The sequence below is a fragment of the Anolis carolinensis genome, chromosome 6, assembly GCF_035594765.1.
Source record: "Anolis carolinensis isolate JA03-04 chromosome 6, rAnoCar3.1.pri, whole genome shotgun sequence".
NCBI classification, from domain to species: domain Eukaryota; kingdom Metazoa; phylum Chordata; class Lepidosauria; order Squamata; family Dactyloidae; genus Anolis; species Anolis carolinensis.
Window position 1 is genome coordinate 43,410,450 of NC_085846.1, and position 18,745 is coordinate 43,429,194.

At 38.4% G+C, this 18,745-nt stretch overlaps 1 protein-coding gene across 7 annotated transcripts in view; it reads right to left on the bottom strand.

Moving 5' to 3' along the window:
- Positions 1–1,461: 1,461 nt before the first annotated feature.
- csgalnact1 (chondroitin sulfate N-acetylgalactosaminyltransferase 1) overlaps positions 1,462–18,745 on the bottom strand; it is a 31,700-nt gene continuing 14,416 nt past the window's right edge. For all 7 annotated transcript variants that reach the window (XM_062984235.1, XM_062984231.1, XM_008113073.3 and 4 more), the window contains 7 exons: positions 16,234–17,111; positions 13,747–13,963; positions 12,647–12,748; positions 10,256–10,434; positions 4,556–4,650; positions 3,724–3,805; positions 1,462–2,456 (listed from right to left, as the gene is read on the bottom strand). In XM_062984235.1, the coding sequence (XP_062840305.1) occupies positions 2,173–2,456; positions 3,724–3,805; positions 4,556–4,650; positions 10,256–10,434; positions 12,647–12,748; positions 13,747–13,963; positions 16,234–16,867 (1,593 nt within the window). In that variant the 5' untranslated portion in view covers positions 16,868–17,111 and the 3' untranslated portion in view covers positions 1,462–2,172. The remainder of the gene's footprint in view (positions 2,457–3,723; positions 3,806–4,555; positions 4,651–10,255; positions 10,435–12,646; positions 12,749–13,746; positions 13,964–16,233; positions 17,112–18,745) is intronic.

The window sequence follows — 18,745 nt, forward strand, 5'->3', positions numbered from 1 at the left end:
AACAGCACTGGGCCCAGGACAAAACCCTGTGGCGCTCCACTAGTTACTTCTTTCCAGGAGGAAGAGAAACTATTGGTAAGTTTTACTTTAGGTTCAGCGGTTAACCAGTTCCCAATCCCCGAGTCCAACAACTTCCCCAGGCCACGTTTCCAATTGAAACCAGCACTTCCAGTATTCCGACTGGATCGATTGGTAGTTCCCCCTTTGTTACAGGTTTGTTTGGTAACTCTGGTGCAGAGAAAGGAAACGCATAGAGATCAAACACTTGGAGGAGGAAATTACGGGTTCAGATGGCTACTCTTCTGTAACACTTCATGTAAACTTTGTCTGAGGCTTAGGTTGAGTCACCAACGCCTTGTGAGGGCTACATCCGGTCCGCATGTTGTGCAGTCCCGATGGTTCTTTTTCCCAGAATATTCCGTTTCTGCTCATTCCATCTTTTAAAAATATATTCAGATTATTCCAGATAAATGCTGTATCCCAGGGGTCCTCAAACTTTTTAAGTGGAGGGCTGGTTCATGGCCCCTCAGATTGTTGAGGGGCCTAATTATTTAAAAAAATACAAACAAATTCCTATGCACACTGCACATGTCTTATTTGTAGTGCAACCCCCCCCTGCCAAACAACAATTATTTATTTATCTATTTGTTTACTACATTTATACCCCACCCTCTCTCACCCTGAAGGGGACTCAGAGCAGCTTACAAGTTATATGTACATACAATATATTATATTATTAACATATCACAATATTCGCATTATATATTACTATATTGTACTATACCACTATACCATAATATTATTAGTAATATTACATTTGATATATAATATATAATTAATATTATTATAATATACAATATTATTATATTGTATTATTATTATTAGCTACCCTGAGTCCCCTATTGGGTGAGAAGGGCGGGGTAGAAATACTATAATAAATAAATAAATATTATATTGTATTACATTATAATATTATCAATATTATATGTATACACAATATATTATATTATTAGGATTGCACAGTATTAGTAAATTAAAGAACAATACAATATTTAAAAATAAAAACAATTTTAACCAACATACTGTGTAAACCTATCAGGATTTCAATGGGAAGTATGGGCCTGCTTCTTGCCAAAGAGATAGTCAAGTTAAGTAGGATTGTTGTTGTTGTGCCTTCAAGTTATTTTGGACTTTGGGCGAGCCTAAGTCTAAAACTGAGGGCGGGGGGCCAGGTCAATGACCTTGGAGGGCCGCATCCGGCTCCCGGGCCTTAGTTTGGGGACCCCTGCTGTATCCATTCATTTGCAAATCAGTATGAAAACCATTCACCAAATGGGTTACTAAGTTATACTGTGCTATTTCCCAGCAAGTCCTTACAATTAAATAGGTACAAAGAAACATACAACTAAAAATACATTGCTGAAGTCAAACAACAAACAAATGCCAGAGAACATCCAAGAATAAGTAAACGCATTGTATTTACTTAACTCAGAAACATTCAGACAATATGGACTTTTTGGTTAGCTAGCATGTTTTTCCCCTGAAATTCTACTGCATGTAACAAACTCCAATTGTCTCTTGCATTTGTGATTTGGATAGAGTAAGGAATTCTGAAATGTCACCAGGCATCATTAAGACCATAGTTACAGAAGATAAGATTTCAGCATCTTCAAAGGATGTCCCAGTTATCCTAAATGGTTTGATCTAGCAAGAGAAATCCATTATCAGCCGATGTGCAAGGAAAAAAAATGTGTACTTGACGTGGAGCTGACGTATTATTATGCTCATTCAAGTCATCACTGAGTGTTTGCAACCCGGAAACAGATTTCAGGCCACAGCTGAATCAGGATTGTCATGAATACCTCCACTTAAATATTATCCAAAGACCTTCCAATGATTATGAGCAGTTGGATATTCACTTCATAAAATGTAAGGCTTTATATAATGCTATAATATGTCATTCCATGCTGAAAAACTGTTTGGAGTGTATTTCCAAAACAAAAAATGGACAAAAACAAAAAGATATCTTCTTGGCTGATGTTGTGGTTGGGCGAAGAATGGAATAAGATGGTATCAAGATAGAACAGTGCAATCAATAATAAGGTTCAGAATCTTCCAAGTCTGGCTTCGAGGTTCTCCTTTTTCAATTCAGAATTAACACACCATTTCACTTCAAGTCTTCTTGTTGATTGTTTTCTGTTTGCGCCGATGAGCCTCAATCTCCCGCCTGAAGACCAGCATCCCGAGTTGGCCATGCGAAGCTTCATTCATGGCTTTGGATTGAATGCACATCTTGTATTGCTCAGGGGTCAATTCATCTAAGCAATGCTTTTCGTGCCAGAGATGGAAAAGTCCGCGAACAGGTGTCCTGATCACCATGAGGTTGCTGTGGAGGTATTTGCGATACAGATGTACATCCTCTCCTCCCCACCCCTTTATGTCAAGATCAAATCCTCCTAAAAAGAAGAGAAAGAACATTGTGTCATGTCATTAATGACAATCTGGATAATTTCCCTTTAGTTCCTGCACACATAATATACTAACAAATGTGATATTTTATAATAAAAAGATACAAGATCTATCAGTATTATTAATAATACACAGAAGATGGGAAGATGTAAGCAGCATCAGCAAAACTTGGAAACTGAAAGATAGTCAGTTGATGGCCAGTCATAGAATAACACCAACAGACACAAAGATTGGATTGAATAATGACCATTTTATTTAGTATGTCCTGTTTAAATAATTTGGAGCTGAAAGGAAGAAAAGGACAGGAATTGGGTATATTTGTCCTGCTGATTCCAGAAATGGCACCAGTTTTCCCTTATCAGCTCTAATTTTTGGGTTACAGAACACATGTCATCTACCAGTCGCCATCTGCTCATCCATAGAAAATCATGATGCCCATATCTAAGAAACTAGAGCCGATGTGGTCTATCCAACGCAATTTTCCAAATAAGCACCCCCAAAATACCCCGGAATAGGCCTAGAAGTCAAGACACCGAGATTCTTTTGGTTGGGCTGTGTTATTAACGGAATAACACCAAAAATATAATTTATATCAACCAATAAGAAAGAGATTTAAAATCGGAGTCTTGGAAATAGTTCTATGAGAATGTATCTGGCAAAACCTAACATTATATCGTAAGAAGGTGGTTTAATAAATACATATTTACACAGTAAGTCTGACACTTAAAATACTTAGTCATATACAGCCAAGCAATTATGACATATAATGGAAATATATTATCGCCGTATCTTTGAATATAATTCCAGAATTAATTGTACTTTGGAAGTACAGTAGAGTCTCACTTATCCAACATAAACGGGCCGGCAGAATGTTGAATAAGCGAATATGTTGGATAATAAGGAGGCATTAAGGAAAAGCCTATTAAACATCAATTCAGGTTATGATTTTACAAATTAAGCACCAAAACATCAGGTTATACAACAAATTTGGCAGAAAAAGTAGTTCAATATGCAGTAATGTTATGTTGTAATTACTGTATTTACGACTTTATGTTGTAATTACTGTATTTACGATGTATTGAAAACATTGACTACAAAAATGCGTTGGATAATCCAGAACGTTGGATAAGCGAGTGTTGGATAAGTGAGACTCTACTGTACGATATTTGAAGGCTCAAGTATATCGCGAAAGCCAAGACTGTCAGGCAAAATAGTATCAATCTTTGAAAATTTAATGCAAGCAGATTTTATTACCGATGTTGATATAATCAGAGCGATATTGGCACGTCATTCCAAAACCAAAATCCCTCCAAAATCCTGTATCCTTTCTTATAACCTGCAAGGAACAAAAGTGAATATAGAGAGTTCATGACTATAGAGAGTTTGCTCAGGTAACATGTAAAATCCTGGATTTTTTCATAGTTCAGAAATAAAATAAAGAAATGTAACCATTTAAGTGCCAATTACCGCACTCTCCTTTTGTGACCAAGTTAGTACATTTGATAATTAACAACACTTGAAAAGGTTTTCATTACAAAAAAAGTATTCATGCCTAATTTTATGCCAATTTGTTGCTAACTGGAAATTATTCCTGATGAATATGTATAATGGAGCTGTTTTATGATGATGTAATATTGTTTTCCATAGCCAATCAACAGAGCTTTTATGTAAATACGCAAGGTTATAAATTCCTGTTTGTGTCGCTTATTTTTTTAAAAAAACTCTGCACCTTAAATTTTTTCCCCAGGGTTTTTCTCACTCCATTCTTCAGAATGCCAGAATTGAAGGCTGATTATTTTCCTATATTTGGAAGGTGTTTTTTAAATTCAAAAATATTTTGCAACAAACCCTAGGATTTGGGATAATCTTGAACTAGCAACTCAATTTATGGCTTTAAAGACCAAAACAAGTAGCTTGAAATAGAACTGAGTAATGTTGACAAAATGAACTTGTTGGTAGGAAAATCCCACTCAATCACTGTTGCCACCTGTGTTTGCACTGATAATGCCAAGTCTGGAAGGGCACAGGTAGACTTGACTGTATATAGATATCTTTTTGTATTCAGTTTCAAAACACATTTACTTACCAGTTGTTGTTCTATGGGTGGAATGGAATTGTGATGTCCATAAATTAGACCTGGGTTATACTGACTGAAAAGAACTGGATAAAACACTTTCTTTCCTATGGGAAGGGTGAGAAGAATTGAACAAACTAGGTTATTTGCTTTGCAGACAAGTGTTCCTCTATGCCAGTGGTTCTCAACCTGTGGGCCGTGGCCCAGCAGTGGGCCATGAGAACAAAAATCCGGTCCGCGAACCTCCTTCCTCTTTATTTTATTTTATTTATTTTATTTCCGCTCCTTTCTGCAGAGCTGACCATTGCATTGGATAGACCACATCAGCTCTAGATTATTAAAAAAAATATGGGCGAACAGATGGCGATTACTGGATGGCATATGTTCTGTATCAGAAACTAGAACTGATGTGGTCTATCCAATGCAATTTTCTGAACCAGCACCCCAAATAACCAAATTGGATCTAAAGTTGACCAAAAACTGATTCGTAACCTTTTGGTACTAATGTTGGAGATTGATCCCTGGTCAAAGTGGACCCTGGTTAAGTGGGTCTTGATCAAAAAAAAGGTTGGGAACCACTGCTCTATGCAATGTTTTGAATGGAGCTTTCAGGATAGTGCAACCCTCCCATATCTATGGGGGATATATTCCTGTACTTACCAAGGAACCAAGAAACAACTGAAATGAATAATTTCTGTTTGATTTTATCATAGAATAATCCTGGAAGACTTAGAGATCCTATTTACTCGAGTCTAATGCTCACCTTCTTTGGCTAAATTACCTCCCCAAAATTAGATTTGTGTCATACGGTAATCTTAGTGTTGAACCAAAGCAAAAGAGGAAGATACTGCAGGAGCACCTGGAGCTCCTATTTGAGGGACATCATCCCTACTTTAATTTCCATAGCTCAATGTTATGCAGTCCTGGGATTTGTAGTTTGGTGAGGCATCCGCACTATTTGGCAGAGAAGGCCCAAGACCTTGTAAAACTACAGTCCTCGTTAATATGGTAATTCCTTGAGTTATCATCTCTAGATATTTTCTAGGTCCTCCAGAGTGGCTCTATTGTAACTTCCAGCAGACGCACACCATAGAATCACCTGGAAGACCTAGAATATTCCTAGATGGGACATATTTTGTCAAGTGCAGGTACTATATAGTGAGCCTTAGGAGGTAACTGAAATCAGAGGAAGAATACAAAGTACAGTAGAGTCTCACTTATCCAACATTCTGGATTATCCAACACAATCTGCCTTTTAGTAGTAATGTTTTTGTAGTCAATCTTTTCACTACATTGTGATATTTTGCTGCTAAATTTGTAAATGCAGTAATTATTACATAACATTGCTGTGTTTGAACTGCTTTTTCTGTCAAATTTGTAGTAAAACATGATGTTTTGGTGCTTAATTTGTAAAATCATAATGTAATTTGATGTTTAATAGGTTTTTCCTTAATCCCTCCTTATTATCCAACATTTTCACTTATCCAACATTCTGCGGGCCCGTTTATGTTGGATAAGTGAGACTCTACTGTAGATGAATTGTTTTTAGCAGTCCTGGTGTCAGCACCTAGTATGTGTAATCCTAACAGGGCCATAGAGTTGCACTGGAGGATCTAGAGATTACTAGAGAAAACATATCAATCAAATCTGCAAATGATTGTATCCTCAAAGGTCAAAACTGCAAATGTGGAGGGCTGACTGTAGTTCCATAGCTTTAAAAATAGTCTCCATATCCTTATCTACAAAAGTCCATAACACACCTCGGATATTTTAGGAGATTGTTTCCAAAAGGTGCCAAATCCCTCTGAACCAATTTTACAGGAATCGGAAAAAATGCTGAGGATATGTATACTTTTGCTATAAAATGCCATTTTCCAAGCCTTGTACTGAGATGATTTGATACAAGTTGCTAGTTTTGATCTGTAAATAATATTCTACTTCTAGCCGATAATGTGCTGCCACCTATATATAATCTTTCATTTTTGGAGGGATTTGGTACCTTTTGGAAGCAAACTCCACATTTGGCTCCTTCCGTCTATCCCATAGTATACGATTGTATAGAGAGCTGAGATATTTTTTGTATCTGGTAGGTACATCTTGTGACTATGACAAGGTGGCTAAATCACAAAGTCATTTTCTTCTTGCTATTAGTGAATTGGTTTCTTTCATTCACACTCAACACTAGATCATAGTTGTGTGATACCAGAATTAGTGACAGACGGAGTTTTGTTTTTCTGTTGTTTAAATACCATTTTGTTCTCAACTTTGCTACTAAGGACTTCATCAGATGTATTGCAGAAAGTGGGAGGGGAGGGTCGTTTTTTTTAGCAAAGTGTGTAAACCCCTTTCGTTTTAAAAGGCATCATTTCGTTTTTCCAATCCCATCAGATGCTTTATGTCCTCTCCCATTCTGCCCCGTGTTCTGAAACATCACATGTGCTAGTGAAGTCCACATTCTTTTTTTAAAAAAAAATCAGGGAAAACTTCAATATCAAAAGCCAAAATTACTATGGACTGTATCCCATTTGGGGTAGAAGGTGGCTGGAAATTTAAATCCCTTTGCCATGATCTGTCTTTCCCATGCCTTCCATCTTTCCATTATACCAGTGTTATTATAAACCACTTTGCCACGATCCCCAAACCATTTTGCCACAATCCCCTCCTGCAATACTTTCCTTCCCTCCATTAGTCCAGTGTTATGTTAAAAAGCTAGCAAGAGTACAATTTCAAACCTAAATTACTATTAAGGAGAAAATGCAGTGAAAGATCACATCTCATGTGTATTTAATAACATTCTCTCATTGCCAGGTGAATGAGGAGCTGAGAAGATGTGTTTCTCCCCATCTCCTGCCCCCCTCCCTTTCTCTACACTTCTACTACATTTCAGGGACGAAGTGCAACGGATGACAACCAGAAGTAGTTTTACATTGGGTCAAGGGCTCCATGGCACTTTGTTCCTGAAATGTCTTAAAAGTGTATGGAAACAAAGAAAGACTTGCATCTGATGAGGCCCTAAGTGTACATGGGATAATAATAATAATAATAATAATAATAATAATAATAATAACCAGCTTGCTCTTGTTTAAAATTTTGTACCGTTTTTATACTTTGTTTTATGATGCCATTGTTACTATGTTTTGTTTTACTTTGCTATTGTATAAGCATTCTATTGGATGTTGTTGTGTCTCTTGTATGTATTTTATGCTGTTTTATTGTAATTGTTTGGGCTTGGCCCCAGGTTAGCTGCCCTGAGTCCCTTTGGGGAGATGGAGGCAGGATACAAAAATAAAGTTGTTATTATTATTATTATTATTATTATTATTATTATTACTACTACTACTACTACTACTACTACTTTATTCTTGTATCCCGCCCCATCTCCCCAAAGGGACTTGGGGCGGCTCACATGGGGGCCAAGCCCAAAAATCTATATACATAAAAGAGTGATGGCATCACGGCAATTCACAAAACAACAAAAGTACAGGCCCCCCAACCTCAAAATTTGACAACACAACCCATCATCCACGCCTCAAGGTTGATACAACAAAAAGAAAAGAAAAATAAAGTCCTAATTAGAGGGAGAGCAATAATTTTTTTATCCAATTGCTGCCAGTTTAGAGGGCTAATCTCTGCCCACTTGGTTGCCTAGCAACCAAGGGACAGCCAGGTTTCAGTTAGGGGACAGGCAGATTTAGGCCTCACTTAGACTTCTTCCACAGATTATCTAATTTGCACTGGATTATATGGCAGTGTATACTCAAGGCCCTTCAACACAGCTATATAACCCATTTATAATCTTATATTATCTGCTTTGCACTCGATTATCTTGACTCCACACTGCCATATAATCCACTTCAGTGTGCATTTTATACAGCTGTGAAGAAGGGGCCTCATATAATCCAGTTCTAAGCAGATAATTTAAGATTATCAATATACAGTAGAGTCTCACTTATCCAACGTAAACAGGCCGGCAGGATAAGTGAATATGTTGGATAATAAGAAGGGATTCAGGAAAAGCCAATTAAACATCAAATTAGGTAATCGTTATACAAATTAAGCACCAAAACATCATATTATACAACAAATTTGACAGAAAAAGTAGTTCCATGCGCAGTAATGCTATGTAGTATTTACAGTAGAGTCTCACTTATCCAACACTCGCTTATCCAACGTTCTGGATTATCCAACGCATTTTTGTAGTCAATGCTTTCAATATATCGTGATATTTTGGTGCTAAATTCATAAATACAGTAATTACTATATAGCATTACTGTGTACTGAACTACTTTTCTGACAAATTTGTTGTCTAACATGATGTTTTGGTGCTTAATTTGTAAAATCATAACTTAATTTGATAACTTAATTCCTCATTATCCAACATATTCGCTTATCCTACGTTCTGCCGGCCCGTTTATGTTGGATAAGTGAGACTCTACTGTACTGTATTTACAAATTTACCACTAAAATATCACAATGAATTTAAAACACTGACTACAAAAACATTGATTATGAAAAGGCAGACTGCGTTGGATAATCCAGAACATTGTATAAGCGAATGTTGGATAAGTGAGATTCTTCTTTAATATGAAATAATTACTGGGATAGAATAATGCAGAACAATATAATCTCTAAAACCAGGACAGTAAATAAACAGGGGAATTCCACACAGGATACAATCGGGGCCAGCTAACACCTCCCAACAAAGTATTCCCATCATCAAAGTCTGGCAAATCCTGTTTTCTCAGGGCCACAGACAGTAGAAGCACATAAAATATCACAAACAACACCACTCTGAAAACAAGGGAATTCCAGACAGGAAACAATCAGGGCCAGCTAACACCTCCCAACAAAGTATTCCCATCATCAAAGTCTGGAAAATCCTCTGTTTTCTCAGGGCCACATACAGTAGAAGCACATAAAATATCGCAAACAACACCACTCTGAAAACAAGGGAATTCCAGACAGGAAACAATCAGGGCCAGCTAACACCTCCCAACAAAAAATTCACTCAGGGAGGAAACAGCCAGGCTTTAAAGCTGCAAGGCCATTACATCCTAATCATTTTTCCTAATTGCAGCATTCATACTTGCATCCAACAAACAAAAAAAACCAATCAGAAATATTGTATATTCACAACCTTTAGGAAATAATATCCCCTGATGGCGCAGCGTGTTAAAGCGCTGAGCTGCTGAACTTCTGGACCGAAAGGCCACAGGTTTGAATTGGGGGAGCGGAGAGAGCCCCCACTGTTAGCCCCAGCTTCTGCCAACCCAGAAGTTCGAAAACATGCAAATGTGAGTTCATCAATAGGTACTGCTCCGGCGGGAAGGTAACGCCGCTCCATGTAGTCATCCCACATGACCTTGGAGGAGTCTACGGACAACGCCGGCTCTTCGGCTTAGAAATGGAGATGAGCACCAACCTCCAGAGTCAGACACGACTGGACTTAATGTCTGGGGAAAACCTTTACCCTTGACCTTAACTACCACCAATTCCTCAATATTTCCCATACCACCATACTTCGCCACAGCAACGCGTGGCCGGGCACAGCTAGCACACAATAAAATACATCCCAACTATATACTAGGATCCCAACTATACTACAAAGACATTGCTCAGATATTAGTGGTCACTTGTGCAGCTGGATGATACAAATATTTCTTCTCATGTGCCTTTAGGAGAAACAAGCTCCAAATCTAAAGTCAGCCATACCTGGTTGTGTGTTCAGTCTGCATGTGTTGAGGAATTCTGCTGTGAAGTATATATCGACATCACAGAAAAAGAGAACAACGTTGCTTCCTTTCCAAAACCGAGCCCCCACATCGAGGCCTTTGCCTCTTGAGAATTCTTCATTCAGCTGGATGAAAGTATAATTCTTGAAGTTGGCTGATCTGCAAGGAGGAATGTGTTTGTTTTTGTTCAGCAACTTTGTTTTATAAAAAAATAGTAACCAGATATGCATCAAAATAATTATCTATAAGTAAACAAAGATCTTTGGGTGACTTAAAGATGTAAATAAGTAATCACCACTGCATTCATTGTGTCTAGGCATCTTTAAAATATAAAGAAGTAAATATCACCGAGTTCATTGTGTCTTAAGACATCTTAAAGACGTAAAGAAGTAATCACCACTGAGTTCATTCATCCTTGTTCCCAAATAATTCATGTAGGATCGCAGTCTTAGGCCCCTTCTACACTGTTCTTATATTTCAGGCTCTGATCCCAGGTTACCTGCTTTGAACTGGATTATATGAATCTCCACTGCCATATAATCTGGCATAAGCAGGTAATCTGAGATCAGATCCTGGGATATAAGGATAATGTAGAAGGGGCTTTAATTGCTCTAAAATAGGAACAGATAAGACTGCTGCGTTTTGTGTTGTACTGCAATGGCTGTAGTCCAGGCTACTGGTGTAAATTTATAAAGCAATAATTATATCCAGAGCTTCTTAAAATGCAAACAATCTATATCAATTGACCTGAGCCTGCACTTTTGTGCAAGAATGTCAGACTTTTCTGCATCAGGCCAAAGTTTACCTAGTTTAACATTATTTTGCAATTGCCATAATTTCTTCTAAGAATCTAAGAAGTCATAATAGCAACTGTCGTTGCTCTGGCCTTCGAAGAAGAAAACAGTGGCCAGAATCTGCCGGATAGGTTTGCTTTAGGGTTGCCGTAAGTCATAGATGGCTTGAAGATGGCTTGGCCCCATGTAAGCCACCCTGAGTCCCTTCGGGGAGATGGGGCGGGGTATAAGAATAAAATAATAATAATAATAATAATAATAATAATAATGATTATTATTATTATTATTATTATTATTATTATTATTATTATTATTATTATTATTGAAGACATATAACAACAATGGCAATAATGCTATAAAGAGAAGGACAGTGTAGTGTAGTGGTTTGAGGGTTTAGATGTATTATTCATGGAAAAGCGGACAGTGTAGATATAGCCACAATGGACGCACTCAATTTGTATTCATCAGTGTTGTTTCTAGATTGTTTTTTTTAAAAAAATAGCTTAGCATTATAGCCCAACAAGTTTATATTAAGGGCAGAAGTAAGTTCTTTAATTAGACCCAGTTCTACATGTTATCAATAGGCTAACATTGTGTGAATATGGATACTCCACCACAGGCATCAGAAGAGCTGCAAGACCAAGAATAAGCCATGAGAGCAAAGACAAAGATCCACCCAGAGGAAAAGTGTTCTTACCATACATCAAGGGAACCACTGACCGCATAGCGAAGCCGATGAAGAAACATAACATACAAACTATCTACAGACCCACGAAGAAAATGCTACATTCAGCAAAGGACAAGAGGGATCCTCTCACCTCTGCAGGAGTCCACTGTATGCCATGCAGCTGTGGACAAGTCTACATAGGGACTATCAAATGCAGCATAGCCCAAAAACAAATCAAGGAACATGAAAGGCACTGCAGACTACTTCAACCAGAAAAGTCAGCCATAGCAGAGCACTTGATAAACCAACCTGGACACAGCATACTATTTGAGAACACAGAAATGTTGGACACAGAGAAGCCATTGAAATCCGCAAGCATATGGACAATTTCAAGAGAAAGGAGGAAACAACTGAAATGAACAAAATCTGACTACCAGTATTTAAAAAACTATAAAATCAAAACAGTAAATAAAGAGCAAGACTCAAAAAGCAGGTGAATTCCATACAAGAATCAATTAGGGCCAGCTAACGCCTTCCAACAAAGGATTCCCCCAGGCAGGAAGAAGCCAGGCCTTGAAGCTTGCAAGGCCATTAATGCTAATCAAGGTGATGAATTACAACATTCACACTGGCCTCCAACAGACAAGAGTTCTTTGTCCCACCCTGGACCTTCCACAGATATATAAACCTCCCTTGCTTAGTTTCCAATATACTGTATCTCACAACTTCTGAGGATGCCTGCCATAGATGTGGGCAAAACGTCAGGAAGGAATGCTTCCCGGTACAACCAGGTAAACACACAACAACCCAGCGATTCCAGCTATGAAAGCCTTCGACAAGACATTGTGTGAATAACTTTTTCCTTTCATTTCTCCAATACAATTGGTATAAAAACATATGTTATATTTACCTGGATGTGTTTTCCAGAATTCCTTTGACTTCACTCATTTGATCTTTCCCAAAATAAACTACAGTGAGGTGAATTCTTCTGTCTTGTTGTATGCCCATTTCCCTATAACAAAAGTGAACGGATCAGTTTGCTTCTCACAAAATTTCACAAGTGAAAATATTAATATATTTGCCCAATTGTAACTCCAATATACTCTCACCAAGAATCCATGCTCTTGAACTTCCATTGATCTGATACTTCAATTTCCAAGGTTCTTAGGCTGGATCTACACTGCCCTATATCCCAGATTATCGGCTTTGAACTGGATTATATGAATTTCCACTACCATATAATCTGGGATAAGCAGATAATCTGGGACCAGATTCTGGGATATAGGGCAGCATAAAAGGGGCCCTAAAGTGCCCTCAAAGTGTCTGTTTACATTGATTTAATCATCAGTTTCCCTGGGCACTTTCTAACTACAAATACGAGGAATTTTATGATGGAGCTATGACAATTAAAATGACATGAATCTAATTCAATCACTGATATTAGGTGCTGATTTCCCTTAAAGTCTATGCTATACTTTGAAAGCATGCTTCTTTAAGTACAGTTTAAACATTTATTTGTTCTAATACAGTAGTCCTTGATACTTGGTTCCAGGATCCCCTTTGGATACCAAAATCTGTGGGTGCTCAGATCGCATTACATACAGTAGTATGATAACATGGTGTTCCTTGCAAACAAACAATAAAATCAAGGTTTACGTTTGGATTTTTTTGGAGGGGGATATTTATGGTTGTATTCATAGCTATGGAGGGGCAATTGTACATGTTTTCGCTTGGCTTCATAATTTGCAAAAATAGGTGAATGTTCCCGATACTGGTTTCTTGTGATTGACTCGGGCTTAATTTGTATATCTGATTACTGAAGCTTGCAGATCTTTATTTTCTTGGAGAAAATCTATGCTATGTATTTCCCTTAACATTTAGTTGGGAACTAGTTTTTGTTCAAAATATAACTGTTTGGGTTTGTTTGCAGCTGTCTCTTGTGATAAATGACTGACCTGCAAGTTATCAGCACCTGCTCAGAGAGAGGGAGGCATGTGCAGCAGTACCAACCTGAAATTTTCCATAAATTGCCGAAACTTGCTTGCTCTTTTTGCCAGTGGGACTATGACATTGATGAGGGTGTGGGCCATATTGAGGTTTTCATTCTTAATTTTCATGATGGGGCCAAATGGCCTGAAGAGAACAATTCGCTTGAATTCATATCCTTTGTCTCCTTTGAATGTCAGTTCATACAGGGTGCCTTTATCTCTTTCTGTTCGATGAATGCCTATTAGGAAAACAGAGGGGAATTTACAATTAGCAAGACATTCCTAAAAAGGGTACACATTGATTTTGAGCTACATGGGGAAGAAACTCAGTAGAGGTGGGGACTTATTGCATTTGTATTTCCTTGATTTTGTTTTTCTAATTTTGGAAACAGGACTTCCATTTTATTGCATTCTTACTTTTCAAAAATTTTTGTGAACTTCTTTGGTAGACAAGCAATAGAAATATAGAGGCTTTAAAGGTAAAGGTAAAGGTTTCCCCTGACTTTAAGTCCAGTCGTGTTCGACTCTGGGGGTTGGTGCTCATCTCCATTTCTAAGCCGAAGAGCCGGCGTTGTCCATAGACACCTGCAAGGTCATGTGGCCGGCATGACTGCATGGAGCGCCATTACCTTCCCGCCAAAGCGGTACCTACTGATCTACTAACATTTGCATGTTTTCAAACTGCTAGGTTGGCAGGAGCTGGGGCTAACAGAGGGTGCTCATTCCGCTCCCAGGATTTGAACCTGGGACCTTTTGGTCTGCAAGTTCAGCAGCTCAGCGCTTTAACACACTGTGCCACCAGGGGCTTTACTCCAAAGTTAATCCAACTTATGTAGATCTGTTTAAATGAATGGAATTAATTTGTCAACATTTATATAAGTACTATTTATGATGTCTTGAACATATTTGGAATTATAGTCCGTCCCTCAATAGGATTATATTTCCAACCTCTGCTTCTTTGTAGGTCAGTGGATATAGTTCTTAATAGGAACAGTTCACTTTCGATGGAAATCTTGCTTAACATAAAAACTATTAGTGTTGTGCACTTGAATGGAATCACTATTTGTTTTGTTTAATTAATTTTGGCTCATTTTCATTTTTGTTTCTGCTTCCAAAAATTGGCCGCCTATCCAAATGAGATTTTTGTCTCTTGTCAGAAAATTGTTGGACCATTAGTGGCAATGGGGGGCTTCCGAGGCTCGCCCCCTGTTCAGTTTTAGGGCTAGAGGGGTGAAAATCACCACTCACTGAGGGCATCTCAACCTTTTTTAGTCCACCAACTTTTAAAACATTTGGGTCTTCCCAAGATTTTTAGCGATTTTTCCCCTTTTTATAAATAAAATTCCCTTTAAAAGCATTCCCTTCTTCTACCAGCTGGCCCGGCCCTCTAGCATCTCCCTCTCAATATGCACAGGAGAATTGAGCTTAAAGTCTGGGGTTAAGGAAGCACTTATTTTGAGAGGTCTCCTTCTCGATATGCACAGGAGAACTCAGCTTAAAGACTGGGCTTAAGGCAGCACTGATTCTGAGAGGTCTCCCTCTCGATATACAAAGGAGGCAGAGGAGGAGACCTATATCTTGGTGACCACTGTTTTATTGAGCTTTGATTGGCCCAAACACCACCGCTACCACCTTCTCCTCCTCCTCTGATGCAAACGTGAGGAAAGCAACACTGACAAAAACCAAACAAAGAAACGGAAACTATGCAACTTTCTCTTTTGTGTCATTTTTTGTTTCATCCAAAAATTGGGTCTTTCCTTCCGTGCCTTCCGAATGGATGGTATGAAACAGATACACAAATGAAACAAATGGAACAAATACCGCAAACAACAGAGGTTAGCATACAATTTAAAATATACAAATATGCAAACATTAAAACAGAATTAAATAGAAACAGTTTTTAAACTGTTATAACCCCACTCTGTCAACAAAAGTGGCCCTGTATTTGTTTAAAGGTGCTAAAAGGAGATCGGAGTACATAGATCAGATTGGGGTGCAGTGTATGGGAGACGAGGATAGTTGATGCATAGATCAATAGTTAAGCTACTTGGCACCAAGCAGGCAAATACCTGTATATCTGTATTTTATTTTAAGTGAACTAGATGTACGTTGTATGTTGTAGATGTACGTTGTATGTTGTATGTTGTGTTTGTATTGTCTGTTCTTGATAAGGCCAACTGGCTAATCAATAAATTGTTGTTGTAAAAAATTCAGTTTACCAAATTCTTTCACAACCCCAACACTGAATTAAGAGGATCTCATCTGGGATTGGGATCCACAGCTTAAGAAGTGTTCTATATTATGGTTGCAATTTATCACTCAGTAATTAATTGATTATTTTGAGTCTATATTTTGCTAGAGAATATACCAGAGAGAGAAGGAGGAGCCTGTCTGGTAGTAGGCATCAGTGTTCTGAGGGAGAAAAAGAATTCAGTCAATTGGTCCAAACATGGGGCATTCTAATGGACACCGGTCTCACTCATTCCAAAATGACTATAAAAATGCATACCTTCTATGAAATCAGAGGATGAATATGTCCGATGGTTTGGGCCGCTACTACTTGCCGGACTGTTTAAAGTCTCCAGACCCAGTTCAATAGCTTCTGTCAATTCATCCCGCTTGTCCTTCCGCGCTGGCTTCTCCTCCGGGTGACGAGTAAGGCCCATCTCCAGCTGATACACTTTCTGCAGGGTGAAGCTCTCAAAGGGTATTGCGGCATACTCATTTGGGAGCTTCACGCCAGTGTGTATCTCCGCTCTGTCCATTTGGGAATGAAAGTACTGCAAGAGAGCTTTCTGGGGCTTCTCGGCATTCCCTTGGTCTATTCCCACCACTCCCATAGAGTCAGTGTTGTGCCCTTGTATGTTCTTCAACTGCTCACTCCTCTGTTGGAGCTCATCCTTCAGTTCAGCAATTTGCCTCTTCAGACTGTTGATGTAATCCCAGTGATGCTCTTCCCTTTCTTGTAGGATAGCCTGATATTCTTCTTTTCCTGTAGGGCTGTTGACTCTAGGGAAGCTGAGCTGCTGGTTCTCACCTCTTGGTGTGCAGGCCAACATATACAGTACAGATACCATGCAGCAGAGAACCACCAGCAAAAGCACCATCCGAGGGAGCCATGCCACCAGCCCTCGCCGAACCATTGTCTATTAAGCAGTTGGTAGCACCCACATTCTTGTACAGGTCTCAAGTTTGCAGCAGCCAAGCTCATATAATGCCCATCTGATCTTTCCAATGTTTTCCCTCCTGATGTGCATTTAGTCAACAGAAATGGCTTACATGCCTACTTGGAAGGATCCAAAGAAAAGCAGAAGAACGGTTGTTTTATCCAAATAATGTGTACTGACCCAATTTCAGTCTTGTTAGTTGACATCAATGGAACAGATGCTGAAAAACAAAACAAAATTACTTTCATATCATAGGTGAATAAATTTATTTAAAAAGAATAAATTTCTGAGCATTTGGAGCAATTACAATATATGAATGTTGGATTTGTAAAAGCTATTAAATCTGTCATGTGTGAATGTATAACGTGGCAATGTGTGCTGTTTCATAGCTGTCTTCAGGCAGTAGTGGCTAGTAGATTCCATGTCAGTGAGATGATGAATCTACTCCGGTTTCAGTCCAAACTTTTAAGGAGTTATCCAAGGTCTTGAGTCCCATCCTCAACGAGTTTCAGCATATTTTAAAAATTAGACTAAAACATGAGGCAGATTTGGTTCCTCAATAATATGGAAGCTATGAGATCCAGAAAAATGTAGAGTAGGGGTTTATAAACTTTTTGAGCCACTGAGCCCTTTTTGAAGGAAAAGTTTCTCGTGGAGTCTCAAGGAATGTTTATATATTATATAATATATTATATATAAAGTATATATTACAGGCATGGGTAAACTTTTAGACACAGGGGTGGTATTGTGTTTTAAAATTTGACAGTGTGAGATGGATGGAGAATGTTTGTGTGAACTAATTGAAAAAACATGAACAAATTCCTATTATTTTATTTCGTGTGAAAGGCACTGCATAATAAATAAGTTTAAAAGTGATGAAATAGAGGAGTCACAAACAGCTAAATAGTTTTAGACCAAAAGCAGGCAACAGCGACCGCATTATTCGTAGCTTTAAACAACTCCTCCTCCATACATGAGGGGACACAGAAGGAGCCTCCCCAAACACTGAGTAAATCCAGTCGGGCGTCCCCTGGGCAACGTTTCCCTGTAAACGGCTAATCTTTCCAACCCAAAAGTATTGCTTTTTTAAAACAAATCCTATGCACACTACACATATCACATTTGTAGTGCAAGGATGTTCTCAAGTTGCTTCTGACACAATTTTAAAAAATCATAGTGCCGACTTTTCATTTGAAGATCAGATGTTTACATTTCTTAACCTTTTCTGCTCCTTTAACCATTCAGTTTCTATGCAAACATTGTATGGTTTTCCGCCAAGGTCTGCGCTTAAAATGGATTGGACGCTTTAACTACAAGATAAACCTTTCCTTGAGACCTACATCCCTGTTCTTCCAGTAGACGTGCCAACAGCTTAACACCTTTTCATTCTTACATATTTGCCAAATGCCTATGCCATCAGTCTCCTCAGTGCAAAGTAGCTTCTGACAGATACCTATTCATTAAGAACGGGGTCAGCGTGGAGCATAAAATACAGCTATGTCTGTTACATTTCTATTCTGCACAGTTATGCCTTTGACTGCTACGATACAAGCTCTATACCAGTGAAAGGAACAGTTGTGCTAACAGAAATTACATCTCACTGATTTAGGCGAATACTTCCATTTATAACTGAAGGCAATTGCAGCATTTAAGACCTTTGGTTACAGAGCTTCAAACATCAACTGTCAATTACTTATCAAGGCAAGCTATCGTTTCTTAGAAGACTTTGTCCTGTCTCAGCTCCAGATATTTTCTGGTTTGGATTTTATAGTAACCCATTATGAGTCTCTGATTTGATTCACATTCTGATGATAGGGGCAAAGGCGAGAATGTAGGACTATGGATGCTATTGAA